We start from the raw sequence: 23,385 nt of genomic DNA, 5'->3' as shown, positions 1-23,385 counted from the left end.
CTTCTTTGTTAGAAAATTTGATATACATGGTTGCAGTGTTGTTTCTGAGAAACAAAGATTCTGCATTAACGTCCATTTGATTTCTCTGTTTGGTTTTTATTACTGACAAGGCTGAAAAAGTCTTTTCACACAAATAGGAAGTCGAAAAAACAACTCAACAATTTGATTGCTTTATAACTCCGAGATGAATATTCTTTTTCGAGGAATATCCAAAATTGAGACAATGATTGCATTTTAGGTCTGAACACCAGAGTGACATCAGAAGACAACTCAATCAGCTTTTCTTTTTCACGAGGATTAAGTGCGCATGACTTTATATCTTCCAAGAAGGGATCATTAATCCAGAGTTTATCTTAACGAGGATCCTCATTTTCAGGGAAATAATTATTAAAGTTTTCAGCAAATGCCCTTAAACATCGACATACAGTATTTGTTATCACCGTAGGGGATGGGGAAGGGTTATCTGCTTATTTATTGTTTATATAAGGGCTAGGGATCTGCACTGGCAATCAGAAGGTTGCCGGTTCGAATCCTGTAAATGCCAATAGGGATTCTGCTCTGTTGGGCCCTTGAGTAAGGAAGACCCTTAACCTGCAATTGCTGAGCGCTTTGAGTAGTGAGAAAAGCGCTATATAAATGCAAAGAATTGTTAATTGTTATTGGATATTTCCTTTTCATTTAATATACCTCACAGTTATTTATTTGATTTGGTGTATTTTGTGTCTGTGTATGTGAGAGGTGCGAGTTGGGCCAAGGCTTGGTACGTTCCTGGGATCCCCTTCAAAAAAAATTTAAAAAATCACCGTCCCTACCGTAGTGTGAATCTGAGTGGCACCGGACCTCTACAGCCGTATGACATAACAGCAAACAGAGCTTAGATGAGCATTATGGTCTATGGATATACGACATGTTAAGACGCTGTGCCTATTTTGTGATGTCAAGTTTGCATTTCCAACTGGACAGTCGTGTTAAATTGAATTACTCGTTTTATACATGCACTCATAAGGCAAGTGCTGTTTCAGTCGCATCTGTTACTGGTTAGACAGATTTCTTGATTCAGGTGTTTTGAGTACTGAAATCTGCATCTCCTGTGGCTCTTCATGATCTGTGGCGGTCCTTTTGACGGAGTGTGACACACCATTTATGAGGGGGAGTCAAACTAAAGTTAGAAAATGGAACAAACCTTCACAAAACTGATGCTGTCATCTCTCAATGGAGTCTCCACCCTTCTCAATGCACTTGCGCCACCTGCCTGGCAGTGCCTGGATTCCAGCAGAATAAAAAGTTTCATCTCGTCCTCGCCGACCACTCGTGCACTGCTTTCTTCACGTCGTCATCTGTCTTGAATCGACGACCACCCAGACGGTTTCTTTAGTGGTCCAAAATGGGTGGAAATCGTATGGTGCCAAATCTGCCGAATGAGGAGGATGTGGCAATGCCTCCAACTTCAGTTTCTCCAGACGAGCCTTGGTGTTCTTAGCAGTGTGTGTCATCAATGACTTGCAGCAAAAGGACTCCTTGAGACAGCAGTCCCCTCCACTTGTGTTGAATAACAGGCTTCATGTTGGTGCTCCGTGCACTAGTGACTGGAGTACCCCTCGGCATGTAATGATCGACAATAACTCGGGTGTAAGAGTGGCTGGCGAGGACAAGACAAAACCTTTTATTCTGCTGGAATCCCGGCACTGCCAGGCGAGTGGCACAAGTGCATTGAGAAAGGTAGAGATGACACTGAGAAATGACAGCATCACTTTTGTGAAGGTTCGTTCTATTTTCTAATAAATCCCATTTTCCCCTCATACTTCAAATGCATGTTTTGCCATTGAATGTTTCATGAATGTGGCTGAAAATTCTTTCAAGCTTACATCGACTCTTGCATTAACGATGACCAATGGAGGGCACATCACCACCTGAGGCCACAGGTCCGCCACGCCCTCGACCCTCTGCAGTTCGCAAACCAGGAGAAGGTGGGAGCGGAGGATGCCATCATCTACATGCTACACCGATCCCTCTCCCACTTGGACAGAGGCAGTGGTGCAGTAAGAATTATGTTTCTGGACTTCTCTAGCGCCTTCAACACCATCCAACCTCTGCTCCTCAGGGACAAGCTGACAGAGATGGGAGTAGATTCATACCTGGTGGCATGGATTGTGGACTATCTTACAGACAGACCTCAGTATGTGCGTCTCGGGAACTGCAGGTCTGACATTGTGGTCACGAACACAGGAGCGCCGCAGGGGACTGTACTTTCTCCGGTCCTGTTCAGCCTATATACATCAGACTTCCAATACAACTCGGAGTCCTGCCACGTGCAAAAGTTCGCTCATGACACTGCTATCGTGGGCTGCATCAGGAGTGGGGAGGAGGAGGAGTATAGGGACCTAATCAAGGACTTTGTTAAATGGTGCGACTCAAACCACCTACAACTGAACACCAGCAAAACCAAGGAGCTGGTGGTGGATTTTAGGAGGCCCAGGCCCCTCATGGACCCCATGATCATCAGAGGTGACTGTGTGCAGAGGGTGCAGACCTATAAATATCTGGGAGTGCAGCTGGATGATAAATTGGACTGGACTGCCAATACTGATGCTCCGCAGGAGAGGACAGAGCCGACTATACTTCCTTAGAAGGCTGGCGTCCTTCAACATCTGCAATAAGATGCTGCAGATGTTCTATCAGACGGTTGTGGCGAGCGCCCTCTTCTACGCAGTGGTGTGCTGGGGAGGCAGCATTAAGAAGAAAGACGCCTCACGCCTGGACAAACTGGTGAGGAAGGCAGGCTCTATTGTTGGCATGGAGCTGGACAGCTTGACATCTGTGGCACAGCGACAGGTGCTGAGCAGACTCCTGTCCATCATGGAGAATCCACTGAACAGGATCATCTCCAGACAGGAGCAGCTTCAGCGACAGACTGCTGTCACCGTCCTGCTCCACCGACAGACTGAGGAGATCGTTTCTCACCCACACTATGTGACTCTTCAATAAACATTAACATTATACAAGATATTGTCTGTCTGTATACCTGCATTGTTATCACTCTTTAATTTAATATTGTTATTATCAGTATGCTGCTGCTGGAGTATGGGAATTTCCCCTTGGGATTAATAAAGTATCTATCTATCTATCTATCTATCTATCTATCTATCTATCTATCTATCTATCTATCTATCACAGCACCAACGACGACATATCGTTTACGTTTACCACTCGTCAATTGATACCGTTGAATGCCTGTGCAGAATCTGATGCTACAGAAAGGCTTTTCCCTTGCATCTGCTTTTGTTTATTTTTAAAATGTGCAAAGTGTTTTCCACAGACGTGACACACATTTATATGTCAAGTCAAGTCAAGTTGGGGAGCATGCACTGGTACAGCTCGTTGCCGCACCCACTACACGACGAAACAACTCGGGATCCCACTTTGCAACCCCCCAGGCAGAAACGCCGACCAGTCCCACCCTCCGGAAATGACCCTCTATCTGTTGCAGCCAGGTGTTATGTGGGTGACCCCTTGGTCTGGTCCAGCCACTCGGGTCCCCAACAATGAGGATCTTATGAGTCGGATCACCCTCGGGGGAAACGCGCCACATGGCCGTAGTGCCATAACTGATGCTCCCTCACAATGCAGGTCATGTGCCTCATTCGGGATTCCGTGAGCAACACAAAGTCAAACCAACGGCACCCAAGGATTCTCCAAAGAGACACAGTGATGAAGGAGTCCAGTCTTCGTCTCAGGTCACTGGATAGCGTCCATATGTCGCAACCATATAGCAAGACAGGAAGCACCAGGACTCTAAAGACTTGGACCTTAGTCCTTTTGCAGATATTGGGAGTGCCACACACCCCTTTCCAGGGACCTCATGACCCCCCATGCTCTCCCAATCCGTCTACTGACTTCATAGTAAGAGTCACCAGAGTCATGAATGTCACTGCCAAGGTAAGTAAACCTCTCGACGAGGTCAACACTCTCTCTGCAGACAGACACACTGCTGATGGCCGTGCCCAAGAGGTCATTAAAGGCCTGGATGTTGGTTTTTATCAGGACCCTCACAAGCCCAGACACTCAGACTCCTCACTTAGAGCCTCCATTGACTCCGCGAAGATCACAGCATCATCAGCAAAGTCGAGATCCGTGAATCTCTCTTCACCAACAGATGCCCCACAGCCGCTGGACCCCACGACCCTCCTCAACACCCAGTCCATACAAGCATTAAACAGAGCAGGAGCAGAACACACCCCATATGATATGTCAAATAGGTTTTTATTGGAGTGTTTGACTGTAGAGGGTTCATCGTAATCGGAAGCTTACGGTCTCTCGGACCAGATTAGCAAGAGCACCTCTGATCTTTGTAGTTCAAAATCTCTGCCCCTACTTTGAGCTCCGCCTTCACGAGCCGTTGGATTGGTTTAGAAATGTGACACTCGGTGAGCCGTCTAATTGTTCCCACCCAGTTTTAAGCAAAATTCACTCGTCGTTATCTCCAGATGTATACAGAATATTACGTGACTGGAATCGGCGACATTAGCAGCAGTGTAATGATGAAGCACATTGGCTTTGCATTTTGATTGCGTAGGTATTATAAATAAAAATTGTTGGCCCACTCCCCTCTAAACTGCCTTTCGCTGTTGACCTTCCTTATTGTAACCCTTCGTTACTTGAATTGTTATTGCAGCCAAATGACGGTACCATACTGAGCTACATAGTCAGCAGGCGTACTGAGACTGGGTACGGATAAAGACATGTGGGTGGGACGTGCCATGCGGGATGTAACTACAGTACACCCCCAAAATTCGCAGGGGTTACATTCCTAGAGCACCCGCGAATTGTGAAAAACCGCGACTTTTGGATGTGGTTAAAAAATAGTTTAAACCCTAAATACTGTATGCCCCCAAAGCACTTTAATTTCACTGCAAACTCAGCTTAATGCATTAATACATTACCTAAAAAATTACCTTATTACCTAAAAACAGAATGTAAAGTTAAACCCGTATACAGTCCTGTACTGCTGTGTCTCCCGCGGTGCTAGAATGTAAAATGCAGATGTTTCCGCTATACGTACTGTAATTCACGCAAGCGCGTTTTCTTTGTTATAAGTAAATACATAATAATTTCATTTAATTAAAATGCAGTAAAATGTACGGGTACTCACCAATGATGAATGATATTGATGATGATGATGAAGTAGCTGTGCAGTACGATGCAGAGTATTTAAAACTCCTCGGGTGGCGCCTCTTCTTCGGGCGCTTCAGGAGGAGTCATATCTTTGGACGGGTCTTCTTCTGGTGGGGTTTCCTGTTGGCTTTTCTTGATAGATTTGAGGAACATTGTGATGGGAAGTTGCTACATTGTCTCCTGTAGCGAACTGCTGGTACAATTTCCGTGCTTTCTTTCTCACGGATGATGTTACCATCCAAGGGGATGTTCTTCTTCCTGCAGTCGGTGATCCACAATTCCAAGGCAGATTCCATCCTGACGATATTTTTATTCCTTACGGTCGTTCCCTTTTTGGCACTATCACAGAAACTTACAGATACGGTACTCCAGATCACTGCTTCATTCTTCTTTATGTAGCGCGCGGTGCTTTCATTAGTGCCATAGTGGCGCACTACTGCAGCATAACTTTTTAGTTCTCGGAGCAAATCCAGTAGTTCAACCTTCTCCTGGAGTGTTTTAAACTTCTTCTGGCGCTGAGGCTCAGTGCCAGAAGCCTTAGAAGGTGCAGGGCATTTCGGCGACATCTTGTGCGTTTAAGAATAACAAAATGAATACAATAACAAAGCGGAAAACACGAGGACACTCACCTGGAGACGCGTCACAGGGCAGCAGCCAATCAGCATCAATGAGAAATGAATAACGCTCTCGGATTGGCTACTTTCACTATCCCAACCCGCGGTTGCTTCCTGTTCTCTCTACAGCACAGTATTGCCACAAAAAAAGCCATAAAAAATTGCGGAGGATATTTGAAGAGCTCAGTTCCAAAATCAGCTAAGTACAAAAGATAAATTTTGGAGATAAATAGGAAAATCTGGGTCGGTACTTAGCAGATTTTGAAACTAAATCCCTAATACTATAGCGCTACACTGTTGCAATTAGCAGGTTTTGAAGCTCAAACGTATTTTTGGTGCGGATCAACTGCATGAAAAGTCACAATCACATGTTCACTAAATTTTACCAAAAGGTGTAATTAGCAGATTTTGGAACTCACATCTTCATTTGCGCTTTCCGCTAACAATTAATAGTTATTTTCTAAGGAAAAATCCGCGAACGATTGAGTCCGCAAACCCTGAACCGCGACTTTGCAGGGGTCTACTGTATTTACGTTTTACTGTTTTCAGACTCGGTCACTGTCAACATTTTGTGACATGCTCTTTAAATTTACTTTACTAACCCCCAATTTTTGCCTTTGCGTGAAATGTCCACACAGATTAAAGTGCTCTGTTGCCCAGAGATGGCCTTCGGATGTCCTATTGACAAACTGCTGGCCTTCCCAGTCCCCAGATCTTAGTCCAACAGAGCACCTGTGGGATGAGGTAGAGAAGCAGATTCATGATTTAAAAATCTGCTGAAACCCCGTGATGCGACTAAGTCATCCTGCACCAAACTTTCCAGAGTATGTTGAGTGTGTGGCCTAAGGAATTTAGGATGTTTGGGAGACAAGAGGGGGTCCTAGCTAGAACTAAAGAGGTGATCAGTGACGCATGAGCTTGAGGATGCTGCTGCTAAACAAACGACATACTGTCTATACTTGCGTGTATCCTATTAAGTAAACCTGGAAGATTCCACCAGGTGTCAGTGCAAGAAAAAAACAAGGTCTGGTTTCGCTGTGTTGTGAGTTGCGGGAGGAAAGATGCTAAAAATAAAAATGATTTGCATTCTGATGCTGTTGCAGAGGTGCCAAAAAAAAAAAAAAAATACGACAACAGCGACACAAAATGTCGAGACCGTATGTGATGCCTGTAAGTGTATTGCATCATTATAATGGAGAATATGCGAGGCTTGTATTGCCTGTGTGAGAAATGGATGAAGAAAAGCACCGTGAGGATGTCTGCCTGTCATGCATTTAAGTCTGATGATTTGCTTCATCGCATCGAGCCATTCATCAAACATCGAAACACGCAGACTGATCCTGTTAGAGCTGCAAGCCCAACGTCACATGTTGATAGTAAACAACGATGCTGACGTCACCTACCAAAACGTGAACACGCACGCCAGTCATATTTGGCTGCTACAGTAACTTGTGCACGTGGTGCGTTAAATTCCGAGAATGTGCTCAGAAGACGCGTCAAAAGAACAGATTAACCATATAAGCAAAGTAAGCACATGCTTAGGGCATCAAGGGTAAAGGGGGCGCCACAAAACTTTTTCATGGCCGAATTTATCACATAAATTATTAAATTAATTAAATGTATAGCCATTTTCAAAATTTAATAAAAAATGAATAATGCCTCCCTGTACCTCCCTATGCCGTCACTGTTTGTAGATGGCGCCTTACACAGTGCGTTCTGCATACTGGTGCCATCTACGATGGGGAATTCATGTTTCATGGTGATTCCCTTAAACACCATGTTATGTCAAAATATTGTGAAAATAATTCGATTCAAAACATGTTTTTATATTTTTAAATAATAGTTGATTAAAAATTATTATCACATAATTGTTTCGTGAATTATCTGTTATTTAATTTCTAGTGCGTAGAAAGCGTTATTTTTCTGTTTTAAGCAAAAACAAAAAATCGTCCCAGTTTGAGGAAAAAATATTCTGGTAAGTCTATTTAATTCTATTCTTGGATATTTTTAAATTCATTTCCATTATGTAAACGTGAAAATCGTACAGCTGATTACTATTGGATAAAACTGTTTATAACTTTTTTTACTAATAAAGATTTATTAACAAAATTTTCACAAAAATATTCTTCAAATCTTGTACTAAGAATATGTGTAAAACAGATTTGCTAAATTGACACAAAAGCCATAAATAAATTAAATAATCAAAATGGTAAATCTACGGTTTTCGTGTCAAAATGAAAAGTGTACATTTCAAAAAAACCTTTAAAATCGACCCCAAACATTAAAATTTGTAACATTTCGGATGCCATTTTCTCTTCAAGTAATGATATTAAAAATAAGTTCAGAACAAGTATGCGTCATCTCTATTATGTATAGAAGCAGATGTGTTATGTAAGATTGATTATGAAGAGCTAATTAAAGAAGGAAAATAAGGTGAAAATTATTAAGATAAAAATAAAATGAAGCATACAAAAATAAATATTATTTTCCTTCTTACTATAAGTATGTTTTATTTAATTTTGAATTTTCGATAATAAAATAAAATTTTATTTTCTAGTTTGTTATTGTTTTAATATTTTGAATTACTAGTGTAAGGGGGCACCAAAATTACTTAGTGCTTAAGGCATCTAAGGGTCTTAATCCGGCCCTGGTGGCAGCCATGATGCAGGCAAGTAAGCATTCTGAGCGTGAAGTATAAACCGGCTCTACATGTTGTCACGCGCGCATGCGCACATGTGGAGCAGATTAAGGACCTGACACGCACCGCGACAACTTGTGCCAGGAGACAACGGCGTGCTACTAACCTCTCTTTCTATATTCCCGCAGAAAGAACGAAGCACCGCCGCCATAACTTTTCCCAGATGCCTACTGAAACCAGCCATTTCCGGGTTCCATCCATTACCACGGCTTCCCCAACATCACTTTTACTTCACTTCTGGTCCCCCCTTATAAATTGTCTGTTCAGCCATCTTGGATGAAAACACTGACCTTTAAAAACGTTTTCTTTAGAGTATACGGGGCCAAAAAACCCCAAACCTTTATCCTTTGTGGTCTGCTTTATTACAATGTATATACAGACACAAACATACAGCGTATGTACATAAACCCAAATGGTATACTCACCCCTGGCATTGTTGTAAATGGCTGCAAACGTCACCATGATAAAGACCGTGGAGTACTTCCCAGCATTGAAGAGGTGTGGCATCACACTACCCGTATCGCGATACCGGCGTAGACACTGGGCAAAGCGGATCCAGGGTGGAAAGCACTGAATTAGGCAGGTCATGCCACGTGAGTAACCACTGCAGTCAAGTTGTTCTGCCAAATATAACAAAAAAAAAAATTACTGAAATTATTCTGGGGAGACTCAAGCATGATTAAGATATAATAATAATTATAATAATAATGTAGCACTGTTCTCACTCCTCAAATCCTCCTTTACATAGACAGAGGGAAACCACCACAACCACCACCAATGTGGAACACCCATCTGGATGATGCGACAGCACACATTAGCTATTAGGCGGGGAATGGGTGAGAGAGACAATTAGGGGTCAGAATAATGGAGCCACGATGGGCAGGCAGGATGTGTCCTACTGTTTTCAAAAGATGCCCAGGGATCTTTAATGACCAGGCCCTTGGTTTTACTTCCCATCCGAAGTCCAGCACAGTGTCCCTGTCCCAGCACTGCGGGCATTGGGGTCCACACACTCACCACAGGGTAACCGCCCCCTGCTGGCCTCACCATCACCACTTCCAGCAGCAGATGGTGTCTGCCATCCAAGTGCTGGCCGGGCCCAAACCAGCTTAGCTTCAGGATGACCTGTTCCTTATGTAGAGAACTGACTGATATGCTGCATGGGAAGCTGATATACAGTGGATTCAGAAGGTCTGCAGATCTCCTTCACTTTCTGCATACCTTATTGCAGGGGTCTCCAACTCCAGTCCTGCAGCTTTTCATTCTAACCCTTTTCTTAATTAATGACCAGACTTTGCTGCTAATTAACTGTTTGCCTTAATTTTAATTGATGCACATCTTAAGACTCAGGCCCCTTATTTCTTTTTTCCTTAATTAGCAGCCAAACAATCCATTATCCAACCCGCTGAATCCAAACACAGGGTCACGGGGGTCCACTGGAGCCAATCCCAGCCAACACAGGGCACAAGGCAGGAACCAATCCCTAACATTTGGTGATGTCTAAGTCTAGCAATTTTTATAGTTCAAGCATTTTGAATGTGTGTAAATGTGTGAATGGTCGCTCATTGACAAGTGTGACACATGTTAAGAAAACTTTCTGTAAATCACGTTGCTCTCCTAACGTGTTACACTTTGTGCACTGTTAATACTCGAAACGTTTACTAGCTATAGCAGCCGGTAAAAGTCAATGAGCAACCATTCAAAATGCTAGCACTATAAAAATGGCCAGACTTAGTAAATGAAATCACCAAATGTTAGCTGTTTCACAGTAAGTAATAACAATAACGTTCATAAAAGAACTGCTACATCAATGAAGCAAAGTTTACAAAGCTTGTATTTTTACCTGAAAGATGCGACTTCGTTTTTCTGCAGTCATGTCCTCATCCCGGAGTGTCACTCTTTTACTGTTCCGAAAAACAACGTAACGGTCCATCCTCTGCTGATGCCATGCAGTGTACCTTCAAGGCCGTCGGTCGATGTGTTGTGAGGAGGAGGAGGACTGCTCGTACGTGTCGTCAAAAATCGCGCAGAAGAAGAACCTCCTGTTTCAGACAACGAAAATGCATCTGTTTTGTTGTTTTTGAGTTATTACACTTTCATTATTTGAATCACAAATAAATCGAGAAAAGTATGTGTAATTTTAAGTTTATCACTGCTATTTGTTACCACAGAATTAAAAAATACCTTATTTTCCCTCATTTCATTCTTTGATCAAAAATCAAAATCCGAATATTCCTTTCATTTTCGTTTTTCCATTTTTGCTTCTAAAATTAAATTTCAAATACCAAAAAGTACACGGACCCGGTTCTCGATTTATCCATCCATCCATTTTCCAACCCGCTGAATCCGAACACAGGGTCACGGGGGTCTGCTGGAGCCAATCCCAGCCAACACAGGGCACAAGGCAGGGAACAATCCCGGGCAGGGTGCCAACCCACCGCAGGACACACACAAACACACCCACACACCAAGCACACACTAGGGCCAATTTAGAATCGCCAATCCACCTAACGTGCATGTCTTTGGACTGTGGGAGGAAACCGGAGCGCCCGGAGGAAACCCACGCAGACACGGGGAGAACATACAAACTCCACGCAGGGAGGACCCGGGAAGCGAACCCGGGTCCCCAGGTCCCCCAACTGCGAGGCAGCAGCGCTACCCACTGCGCCACCGTGCCGCCCCTGTTCTCGATTTATTTGTGATTCAAATAATGAAAGTGTTATAGCTGAAAAAAAACAAAATTGACGCATTTTCATTGTCTGAAACCAGAGGTACTTCTTCTTCTGCGCGATTTTTGGCGACACGTGCGAACAGTCCTCCTCCTCCTCACAACACATCGACCTACGGTCTTGAGTTACACTGCATGGCATCAGCAGAGGATGGACCATCACATTGTTTTTCGGAACAGTAAAAGAGTGACACTCCGGGACAAGGACATGACTGAGGAAAAACTTACAGGTAAAAATACAAGCTTTGCAAACTTTGCTTCATTGATGTGGCAGTTCTTTCATGAACGTTATTGTTATTACTTACTGTAAAACAGCTAACATTTGGTGATTTCATTTACTAATACTAAGTCTGGCAATTTTTATAGTGCTAGTGTATGTGTGTAAATGTGTGAATGGTTTCTCATTGACAAGTGTAACACATGCTAAGAAAACTTTCTGTAAATCACGTTGCTCTCCTAACATGTGTTACACTTGTGCGCACTGTTAATACTTGAAACGTTTACTAGCATAGTAGCCGGTAAAAATCAATGAGCAACCATTCAAAATGCTAGCACTATAAAAATTGCACATCCCCACAAATGTGAAATTAAATCACACGGAGGAAGACCGCCACGATTTTCAGTTTTACTAAACCAAGATAAAGTAATATAACGGTCACTAGTCATTATCTGAACATCAAGTTCTAGAAACTGGCCATCCATTACCAGGAAATTCCTGGGCATTCATGTAAAACCACATCCTTTACCTGTCGGCGGAGCGTTCAGGGTTTGCAGGCTGTGCCAGTTCACTTCAATGGCATAGAAGCAGATGAGAGACCACAGATCCAAAAGGAGAGGGCTGAGACTGATGAGCTGGTCAGCCAGCCAGAAATCGGCAAATCCCACCTTGTGAAAGGGAGCGGTGAGCACCCGGCCCTGTGAAAAGTGAACAAGACAGAGTTGATCTCAGATTAAAACGCAGTCAAAAAACATGGAAGCCTTTAATTAGATTTGCAGACCGTCTAATTCAAGTATTTGGAAAAATGTAAGAAACGGAATTCTACATGGTCTCCACTTGTATCTGCTGTGTGTGCAGATTATCCTCTTGTGTATAGCTCCTTCATATTTAATTAGCGCGAAAAATACCTAAACATATAAGACTTTCTCTAACGATACAATCAAATCTTTGAGATCACAACTGAATGCACTCAGAGTACACTGAGGTTTAGTTATCAGCTACACCTCTTACATGAAATTTTTAAAAATCCTTGCAACACATCATGGAACATATTAAAATACATTTGTCAGGGTTATGCTGTGTCACCACCTGGGGGCAGCACTGTGCTCCAACACCACAGACAGTTCCAAGTACAATTACCTGATTATTTATTAACAGTAGTACCACCACAGGCTTTTTACAGACCAACACCATCTTACAGAACAACCACAAAGCTTCTGGATCCTTCTCATCCAGTGTTGTCCAACTCCGTCCTGACTCCCCGAGAGTATGAGACACCTCCTTTTATCTTGAACCTGGGAGCACTTTATATGCCATATATGTATCGACACACTGCACTGCAAACGTTAACGTTGAATACGTCCAACAGAGAGTAACTACCAGACAAAAAGAAATCGGCTTGTCCACCTTAATAAAAGGACAAGTGTCTATATGTGCAGCTGTGTCTCCTTTCAATTGCTATGTCTCTGTTATAAGACTTTTGGTATGGGATTCATAAAAGAAGTGGTAATGTTTGTGATGCACCATTTGTTGGAATGACAAATGCAGTGCATTTTATCACTACTTGCATTACAAAATACATTCCAGTTGAAGGTGCACTGCAAACGTTAACACTGAGGTTTCCATTGATTATTTAGATTTCAACTTGTTTTAGATGGGCGGACACAGCTAGTTTATATATATATATATACTGTATATAATATATAATATATATATGTATGTATATGTGTATATGTATCTGTATTGTAACAGACAGCCAGGACTCTAACTCAGCCAGGATGCCTTTGTAAGGGAACAACAAGGGCACTGAGCTTGCATGGGGCAGTACCTACCCCAGGGTGATAGAGGGCAGCCCCCCTGGCTTAATACAATGCCATGGGTCTGGAGCATGGAAGTTCAACCCGGTTCAGCCTGGCCAATGGTGGGAGGTGCATGGAGAATGGCTGAGCCCTCCTCTGCAGGACTGCCACCACACCCGGAAGTGTGGCCGGAAGGAGATTATGGGACACCTGGAGCACTTCCGGGTGCTTTATAAAAGGGGCCGCCACACACCATTAGGGGAGCATCAATTGGGAGGTGGAGGACACAGCTTGCAGGAGGAGGAGGAGTGGAGGCAGACAAGAGACAGAAAGGTTGCTTGTGATTATTGTATTTGTTGTACTGTGTTGCATAGGTGGGAAACGAGACCATAGCGTTTCTCACAGCTGAATAAATGTGTACTGTGTCTGAAATTTGTGTCTCTGCCTGTCTGTGCTGGGTTGGGGTGGCTATACATAGATAAGAAGTCCATCTGTCTGCCGTCCATGCAATGATGTAATGTCGTCCTGCATCCACAAGAATGTCTGAAGCATAAAGGTAAGTGTACAGTATTGAGTAAGATAGTAAACCGTGCAGTGGAGGACCATTGATCACATCATTTGGTGTCCACGACAGGGCAGGAGTGTCACGATGAAGAAAGGTAACAATTTTGATATCCCATTGGGGACAAATATAGTCTATCTATCTATCTATCTATCTATCTATCTATCTATCTATCTATCTATCTATCTATCTATCTATCTATCTATCTATCTATCTATCATATAGTGCCTTTCCTATCTATCTATCTATCTATCTATCTATCTATCTATCTATCTATCTATCTATCTATCTATCTATCTATCTATCTATCTATCTATCTATCTATCTATCTATCATATAGTGCCTTTCCTATCTATCTATCTATCTATCTATCTATCTATCTATCTATCTATCTATCTATCTATCTATCTATCTATCTATCTATCTATCTATCTATCTATCTATCTATCTATCTATCATATAGTGCCTGATCCTATCTATCTATCTATCTATCTATCTATCTATCTATCTATCTATCTATCTATCTATCTATCTATCTATCTATCTATCTATCATATAGTGCCTTTCATATCTATCTATCTATCTATCTATCTATCTATCTATCTATCTATCTATCTATCTATCATATAGTGCCTTTCACATCTATCTATCTATCTATCTATCTATCTATCTATCTATCTATCTATCTATCTATCTATCTATCTATCTATCATATAGTGCCTTTCACGTCTGTCTATCCCTTTCACATCTATTATACAGAGTCTTCCATGTCTAACAAGTGCTACCATATTGTGCATAACAGTGACCACAGTGAGCTCCAACTCAAAGTGACAAGTGAGAACAGTAAAATTAAAAAATACTTATAAAATTAGGGTCTAGGCATGATAGGTCACTAGCACTGTAGTTCACGTTTATTTATTTATTTATTTCTTAATTCACGTATTCCAATACAGAACTTGCAGAGGGCTGCAGCCTACCGTAATGGTAAAAAAGCAGGAGGCTGCACTGGCCAGAGCCCCAGTCTGTGTCGCGGCACGTCACCCGTACTTCTGTAGGCACCGTCGCTGGGCATATAACAGAATACCTCTGGCACACAACTGCCTGCCGTCACTCCAGAACAAAAGAGCTCAGCCATCCTGCACACTCGCTTTTCAGGACCATCATCACTCCCACCACAGCCCTGCGCAGCACTTTATGTCCTGAGGCCATAAGGCCACCTGACGGGCAGTGACAGCGACAGCTGTGCCAGCACTCCTTGTATCTGTCGTCTGACGTCGTATTCAGCATGTGGCACCGTATTCTTTGTCTCTCTGAGATATTCATTGTCTGTTGCTGGCATTGTGCTACTGTCACTAGTCTGTGGGGGACGTGCAATTAAGGGTCTCATTGTAATGTGTATGCATCGCATGAAACTTGAACTTTTACCTTGCTGCCCCTGCTTTTCAATCATTAAATCTTTTTTTTATTTAGAAAATTACAGACCTATAGATCAGAGCACCAGGAACACCAGTGGATGGGGTTGTGTCTCGGTCATCCCACCTTAATTACACCGTGTGCCTCACTCGATGATCTCCAAGCCCTCCATGGACAATTCCACCCAATGTACAGAACTGCAACTTATGTGTGTGGAATTTAAGGGTCCCAAAAGCACTTGTGAATATGCCCACTAGTGGCAGTGATGGGGGGGGGGGGGATTACCGGTCAAACCCTGGCTAGATAAAGGCTCAAACATAATCTCTCTATATAAAAGCCAAATACCACTGAGTCACTCATCATGAGATCTCCCGAACCACAAGGACTTGGGACTTGAAATTTGGAATGTAGGTTATCCTTGGCCCATAGCTGCTCACTAAGAAACGGTTTTAAAAATTTCGTGGTCCAAGCGCATTCTGTCTGAATGTCTGTCCGCTTTTCACGAGAGAATTACTTAACGGATTTAGAGCTGGTTGTTTTCTATAATTTGCTTGAACTTTCCGGTTGATTTTGCGACTTCTCTCATCACACTAAGTACCAGAGTTCGCTGGCGGTGTCGATGTATTTGTGCAAATCCAACAGAGTGGCTGTCGGCCGAGAGCAAGGGGGTGGGATCTTCTTCATTCACCGGCCAGCCTCTGTTTGAGTTATTCTACCTTGCGCCACGTGTTGGAGTGCACCTCGCCTACGCTTAACTAGTGATACCTGTTTGTTCAGCAGAAATTATCATGTACAGATTGTTAAGGAGTAACGTTTGACGTTTTTGAGAGACAGAGATCAGAGCTCCATGTGTTTTAGAGGGTAGCTGCTGATTGGCAGAGATATCGCGGCCATGTGGTTTTCTACCCACGTGGGGAACGGTTTCCCATCAGAGCCAACGTCTATTGAGTTTTAAAGTTTGTCCTGTTTCATTACTATGTGGGCGAAGCCACGGGGTACAGCTGGTCTATATATACAGTACATTTAAAAAAATGCTCTGTTATACTGCAAAGAGCACAAAAGGCACAAGTTGGCCATCCAAAGCCGGCACAGTCCCAATGCGGGGGTCCTTGTGTGACGTCAAAAACGGAGCAGAAAGTCAATAAACCAGAAACCCAATAAATCGCAGAAGCACAAGAAAAACACAAGGAAGCTCACAGACTCTGCTAGCGTATTCACAATGAACCACCAGGAACTGTGGGAGACCCTCCAGTTCGACAGGGATTGGCAGGTGGTCCCTATTTCACAGTTGTCTTGTTTTAAAAAGCCAGCTTATTAGGTTGGGTGCCTTGCTTTCAAAAAGGGTTCACGTGGCTACCTTTATAGGCTGAATCCTTGGTTCAGCCACCATATTGAGTTAGAGGTACAGTTAGTTCTGCGTCGACTTACAGCCCCATTTGGCCGTACGGCGGTCACAAAGTCTACAGGTCATCGAAACTGAGGCTCTGTGGGTCCAGTGTGAGACACCAGTATGCATCCTTCAACTGCAAGTTAGCAGCACAAACCGTTCTTCACGTCTCGCCGGGGGTCCATGTAAGGCAGTATTTCCCACCCACCCACTTTAACCGTCACCTTATCGTGGTGGAGGGGTTTGCGTGTCCCAATGATCCTAGGAGCTCTGTTGTCCGGGGCTTTATGCCCCTGGTAGGGCCACCCAAGGCAAACTGGTCCTAGGTGAGGGATGAGACAAAGAGCGGTTAAACAGACCTCCTATGATGGAAAACAATTTTGGACGGCGTTTTCCCTTGCCCGGACGCGGGTCACCGGGGCCCCACTCTGGAGCCAGGCCTGGAGGTGGGGCTCGTTGGCGAGCGCCTGGTGGCCGGGCCTGCACCCATGGGGCTCGGCCGGGCACAGCCCGAAGAGGCAACGTGGGTCCCCCTTCCCATGGGCTCACCACCTATGGCAGGGGCCAAGGAGGTCGGGTGCAGTGTGAGTTGGGTGGTGGCCGAAGGCAGGGACCTTGGCGGTCCGATCCTCGGCTACAGAAGCTGGCTCTTGGGACGTGGAATGTCACCTCTCTGAAGGGGAAGGAGCCTGAGCTAGTGCGTGAAGTTGAGAGGTTCCGGCTAGATATAGTCGGACTCACCTCGACACACAGCTTGGACTCTGGAACCAATCTCCTTGAGAGGGGCTGGACTTTCTACCACTCTGGAGTTGCCCCCGGTGAGAAGTGCCAAGCGGGTGTGGGTATACTTATTGCCCCCCAACTTGGAGCCTGTACATTGGGGTTTACCCCGGTGGACGAGAGGGTGGCCTCCCTTCGCCTTCGGGTGGGGGGACGGGTCCTAACTGTTGTTTGTGCGTATGCACCGAACGGCAGTTCGGAGTACCCACCCTTTTTGGAGTCCCTGGAAGGGGGTGCTAGAGGGCATACCTTCTGGGGACTCCCTCGTTCTGCTGGGAGACTTCAATGCTCACGTGGGCAATGACAGTGAGACCTGGAAGGGCGTGATTGGGAGGAATGGCCCCCCCGATCTGAACCCGAGTGGTGTTTTGTTATTGGACCTTCTGTGCTCGTCACGGATTGTCCATAACGAACACCATGTTCAAGCATAGGGGTGTTCATATGTGCACTTGGCACCAGGACACCCTAGGCCTCAGTTCGATGATCGACTTTGTGGTCGTGTCGTCGGACTTGCGGCCACATGTCTTGGACACTCGGTGTGAAGAGAGGGGCGGAGCTGTCAACTGATCACCACCTGGTGGTGAGTTGGCTTCGATGGTGGGGGAGGATGCCGGTTAGGCCTGGTAGGCCCAAACGTGTTGTGAGGGTCTGCTGGGAACGTCTGGCAGAGCCCCCTGTCAGAAGTAGCGTCAACTCCCACCTCTGGCAGAACTTCGACCATGTCCCGAGGGAGGTGGGGGACAGTGAGTCCGAATGGGCCATGTTCCGTGCCTCTATTGTTGAGGCAGCTGACCGGAGCTGTGGCCGTAAGGTGGTCAGTGCCTGTCATGGCGGCAATCCCCGAACCCGCTGGTGGACACCGGCGGTGAAGGATGCCGTCAAGCTGAAGAAGGAGTCCTACAGGACCCTTTTGTCCTGTGAGACCCCGGAGGCAGCTGATAGGTACCGGCAGGCCAAGCGGAATGCGGCTTTGGTGGTTGCTGAGGCAAAAACTCGGGCGTGGGAGGAGTTTGGGGAGGCCATGGAGAACGACTTTCAGACGGCTTCGAGGAGATTCTGGTCCACCATCCAGCGTCTCAGGAGGAGGAAGCAGTGCAGTGTCAACACTGTATATGGTGGGGATGGTGCGCTGCTGACCTCGACTCGGGACGTTGTGGGTCGGTGGGGGGAGTACTTCGAAGACCTCCTCAATCCCATTAACATGCCTTCCAATGAGGAAGCAGAGCCTGGGGACTCGGAGGTGGGCTCCCCCATCTCTGGGACTGAGGTCACCGAGGTGGTCAAAAAACTCCTTGGTGGCAGGGCCCCAGGGGTGGATGAGATACGCCCAGAGTTCCTCAAGGCTCTGGATGTTGTAGGGCTGTCTTGGTTGACACGCCTCTACAACATCGCATGGACATCAGGGACAGTGCCTCTGGATTGGCAGACCGGGGTGGTGGTCCCCCTCTTTAAGAAAGGGGATCGGAGGGTGTGTTCCAACTACAGAGGGATCACACTCCTCAGCCTCCCTGGAAAAGTCTATTCAGGGGTTCTGGAGAGGAGGGTCCGTCAGATAGTCGAGCCTCGGATTCAGGAGGAACAGTGTGGTTTTCGTCCTGGTCGCGGAACAGTGGACCAGCTCTATACCCTTAGCAGGGTCCTGGAGGGTGCATGGGAGTTCGCCCAACCAGTCTACATGTGTTTTGTGGACTTGGAAAAGGCATTCGACCGTGTCCCTCGGGGAATCCTGTGGGGGGTACTCCGAGAGTATGGGGGTACCGGACCCCCTGATAAGGGCTGTTCAGTCCCTGTACGATCGGTGCCAGAGCTTGGTCCGCATTGCCGGCAGTAAGTCGAACCCGTTTCCAGTGAGAGTTGGACTCCGCCAGGACTGCCCTTTGTCACCGACTCTGTTCATAACTTTTATGGACAGAATTTCTAGGCGCAGCCAGGGTGTTGAGGGGGTCCGGTTTGGTGGGCTCAGGATTGGGTCACTGCTTTTTGCAGATGATGTTGTCCTGTTTGCTTCATCAGGCCGTTGTCTTCAGCTCTCTCTGGATCGGTTCGCAGCCGAGTGTGAAGCGGCTGGGATGAGAATCAGCACCTCCAAATCCGAGACCATGGTCCTCAGCCGGAAAAGGGTGGAGTGCCCTCTCAGGGTTGGTAGCGAGATCCTGCCCCAAGTGGAGGAGTTCAAGTATCTCGGGGTCTTGTTCACGAGTGAGGGAAGAATGGAGCGTGAGATCGACAGGCGGATCGGTGCGGCATCCGCAGTAATGCGGGCGTTGCATCGGTCTGTCGTGGTGAAAAAGGAGCTGAGCCGCAAGGCAAAGCTCTCAATTTACCAGTCGATCTATGTTCCTACCCTCACCTATGGTCATGAGCTATGGGTAGTGACCGAAAGAACGAGATCGCGAATACAAGCGACTGAAATGAGTTTCCTCCGCAGGGTGTCTGGGCTTTCCCTTAAAGATAGGGTGAGAAGCTCAGTCATCCGGGAGGGGCTCAGAGTAGAGCCGCTGCTCCCCCGCATCGAGAGGAGTCAGATGAGGTGGCTCGGGCATCTGATCAGGATGCCTCCTGGACGCCTCCCTGGTGAGGTGTTCCGGGCACGTCTAACCGGGAGGAGGCCCCGGGGAAGACCCAGGACACGCTGGAGGGACTATGTCTCTTGACTGGCCTGGGAACGCCTCGGGATTCACACAGAAGAGCTAAAAGAGGTGGCCGGGGTGAGGGAAGTCTGGGCATCTCTGCTCAAGCTGCTGCCCACGCGACCCGACCTTGGATAAGCGGGAGACAATGGATGGATGGATGGATGGATTGTGGTGCTGGTCGTGAACTGGCATTGCTGGTTGGCAAAGTGGCTTGTGGTGGGTCACATAAGCCAGTGTTTCTCAACCACTGCGTCACATCCCAAGTCACCATTGTTGGTCCACAAGTGGGTCATGGAGGTTCGTGAGTGTCACCTAAGCAATCGTCAGTGCTATGCAACGTCCCTTTAAGTGATTTAGTTTCATCAAGGGGGAATTCACCCCTCCCCATGCCACCCCCCCCAATTGGGCCCATTCCAAAAAGGGGGGTTGCATTAGCAACCTTACAAAGCCCACCAACACTCATACAAATAAATATAGGAGACCCCGTGAAATAATAATGAAAGATGTATTACTGTGGGGCGGCACGGTGGCGCAGTGGTACAGTAAGGAGACCTGGGTTCGCTTCCCGTGTTCTCCCCGTGTCTGCGTGGGTTTCCAAAGTCCAAAGACATGCAGGTTAGGTGAATTGGCGATCCTAAATTGTCCCTAGTGTGTGTGTGTGTGTGTGTGTGTGTGTGTGTGTGCCCCCTGCAGTGGGCTGGCACCCTGCCCGGGGATTTGTGTGCCCCCTGCAGTGGGCTGGCACCCTGCCCAGGGATTTGTGTGCGCCCTGCAGTGGACTGGCGCCCTGCCCGGGGATTTTTGTATGCCCCCTGCAGTGGGCTGGCGCCCTGCCCGGGGATTTGTGTGTGCCCCCTGCAGTGGGTTGGTGCCCTGCCTGGGGATTTGTGTGTGCCCTGCAGTGGATTGGCGCCCTGCCCGGACATTTGTGTGTGCCCTGCAGTGGGCTGGCACCCTGCCCGGGGATTTGTGTGTGCCCTGCAGTGGGCTGGCACCCTGCCCGGGGATTTGTGTGTGCCCTGCAGTGGGCTGGCACCCTGCCCGGGGATTTGTGTGTGCCCTGCAGTGGGCTGGTGCCCTGTACGGGGATTTGTTCCTGTCTTGCGCCCTGTGCTGGTTGGAATTGGCTCCAGCAGACCCCTGTGACCCTGTAGTTAGGATATAGCGGGTTGGGTAATGACTGACTGACTGACTGTATTACCGTGACTGGCACTGGCAATTTCTCAAACATTCGCTCATTGCTCATCTGTAATTGTGAATCGCCTCAACTCGGTGGGCCGTCAAGTGGCACATGACTGCATTTGTCTCAAGTAGTTTTGTCTCTTTGGGCTTTCATAGCTGCTGCCTACAAGGCCTGGAGGGCGGGTGTAAGACCTACTCCACGTTAGACCACCTATTGAGGCAGGGGAGCAGATGTAGGGTCTACTCCAATGTATTTTGTCTAAGAAAGTCCATCTTATTGTTATTTGGTCAAATATCCATCCCACACCAGGCAGAGGTAATAATAATAATTCTTTGCATTTATGTAGCGCTTTTCTCACTACTCAAAGTGCTTAGCAATTGCAGGTTAACAGAGCAGAGTCCCTTTTGGCATTTTACGGGATTCGAACCGGCAACCTTCCAATTGCCAGTGCAGATCCCTAACCTCAGAGCCACCACTCCGCCTGTAGATGAGATGAGCTTGTGGGACTCTTATATTAGACACAAGGGGGCTCCACCCCCTGCTCGCTTCGCTCGCCTACCCCCGGTGTTGGGTATCCTGAAATACATTAGTCGAGCTCGTTTGTTTTGGAGCCGTGCCCGCTTTGCCCGCGGCATTTCCGACGCGCGTTGTAGGCGCCTGCGTTCATTGATTTTATCCAGGCGGGCGCGTGTTTGTATATCCGTCAGTCGAGCTCGTTCGTTTTGAACCCGTGCCTGCTTTGCTTCCGCAGTTTTAGACGCGCGTTGTAGGCGCTTGCGTTCATTGATCTTATCCAGGTGGGCTCGTGTTTGTATCGTTGAGCTGTATTGTTTTTGAATTTGGTGCAACGCGTTCAGCGGTTTGTACAATCCCAAGCAGCACATTATTCCTAACTTCACTCCGCAGTAGCGCCACTCACAATATGGCGGTGTGTGGACCTGTGGGGCCTCCGTAGCCTCTTCCGTTTGAATCCGGGCTGCAGCGCAGAATCCTCTTTTTTGTGTGGCTGTGCCATTAGTCGTTAGCTATGGGCGCGTTGTTGCTTCATTTCTCATTCATTTTTGGGCCGTGACTCCTTTATGCGCGGTGGATACGACTTCGCTTGCAGTTTATGAGACGCGCACCTGCGCAGTACATCTCATGGTCCCATCGCCGTGTACCTGCGTCCATATCCGGTTTATTCTCGGTTAGTAATATGGATAAGAGTAGGGGCTATCTAACGTCTATCATTAGAATCCCCCGATTTATCCTCATCCTCATCCTCCTGGAGTTTCACCCTAACAGGTGGGGACCACCAATATGGACTGCACCCCCACTGGCCCGCTAAGGATTGACCTTTAGCTGCTTACATACCCAAGTGATGGTACCTAGAGCAACACCTTCGATACGTTCATGCAAATTAGATCTGTGCCCTGGTTACTACTATCTAAGAGGGGCATGAAGACCCTTCACAGCCAAGTCCAGTCCATCTGGAAGCTCAGACCTCCCAGGATAGTCTCTGAACTGGTGCTTTCCCTATTGACCCTGTGTTTAGTTTTATGGTCGTCATATTTGGATCGAGGGGTGGAACTGGCAAAGAAGGAGGTAAAGTTTATAATAATAGTAATAATCATTCGTTACATTTATATAGCGCATTTCTTACTACTCAGAGCGTTTTTCATGGGGATTGAGGTGCTACCCCTAATATGTAGCACCCACCTGGATGATGCGACGGCAGCCATTTTAGTGCCAGTATGCTCACCAAACTTTAGCTGTTAGGTGGTGAAGTAATGAGAGAGAGAGAGACAATCAGAGACAAGGGATGATTAGGGGGGCCAGAATGACTAGGGGGTGGTGAAGAATTTAGCCAGGACATTGGGATACACCCTGATCTTTACAAAGAACGTCCAGGGATCTTTCATGGCCACAGAGAGTCAGGAGCTCGACTTTACCTCCCATCCAAAGGATGGCGCCATTTTTACAGCACCATGTCCACATCACTACGCTGGTGACCCATTTAGCATCCCCTGCTGGCCTCACCAACACCAACAACCCAAGCTTTTCTTAGGTGGCCTCCCATTCGAGTACTGCCTGGAACCAAAAATGCTTATCTTCAGGTGGATGTGTAAAAGCAGTGTGTGTTCAGTCTGTCCATATACACTCCTGCTAAAGGTCCACTGTAAAAGGGGTATTTACGAACGCGTTTAATCAGGTGGTCCA

General features: G+C 46.4%; 1 protein-coding gene across 1 annotated transcript in view; it reads right to left on the bottom strand.

Annotated features, from left to right (window-relative positions):
• LOC114657153 (xenotropic and polytropic retrovirus receptor 1 homolog) overlaps positions 1-23,385 on the bottom strand; it is a 128,929-nt gene that overhangs the window by 8,785 nt on the left and 96,759 nt on the right. The window contains exons 11-12 of the mRNA XM_051931695.1: positions 11,959-12,127; positions 8,910-9,104 (exon numbers count right to left, since the gene is read on the bottom strand). Of these exons, the coding sequence (XP_051787655.1) occupies positions 8,910-9,104; positions 11,959-12,127 (364 nt within the window). The remainder of the gene's footprint in view (positions 1-8,909; positions 9,105-11,958; positions 12,128-23,385) is intronic.

Source organism: Erpetoichthys calabaricus, chromosome 9 (genome assembly GCF_900747795.2).
Source record: "Erpetoichthys calabaricus chromosome 9, fErpCal1.3, whole genome shotgun sequence".
NCBI classification, from domain to species: Eukaryota; Metazoa; Chordata; class Cladistia; order Polypteriformes; family Polypteridae; genus Erpetoichthys; species Erpetoichthys calabaricus.
Note: the sequence above shows the minus strand (reverse complement) of the source record. Positions and strands in the feature narration are given on the sequence as shown.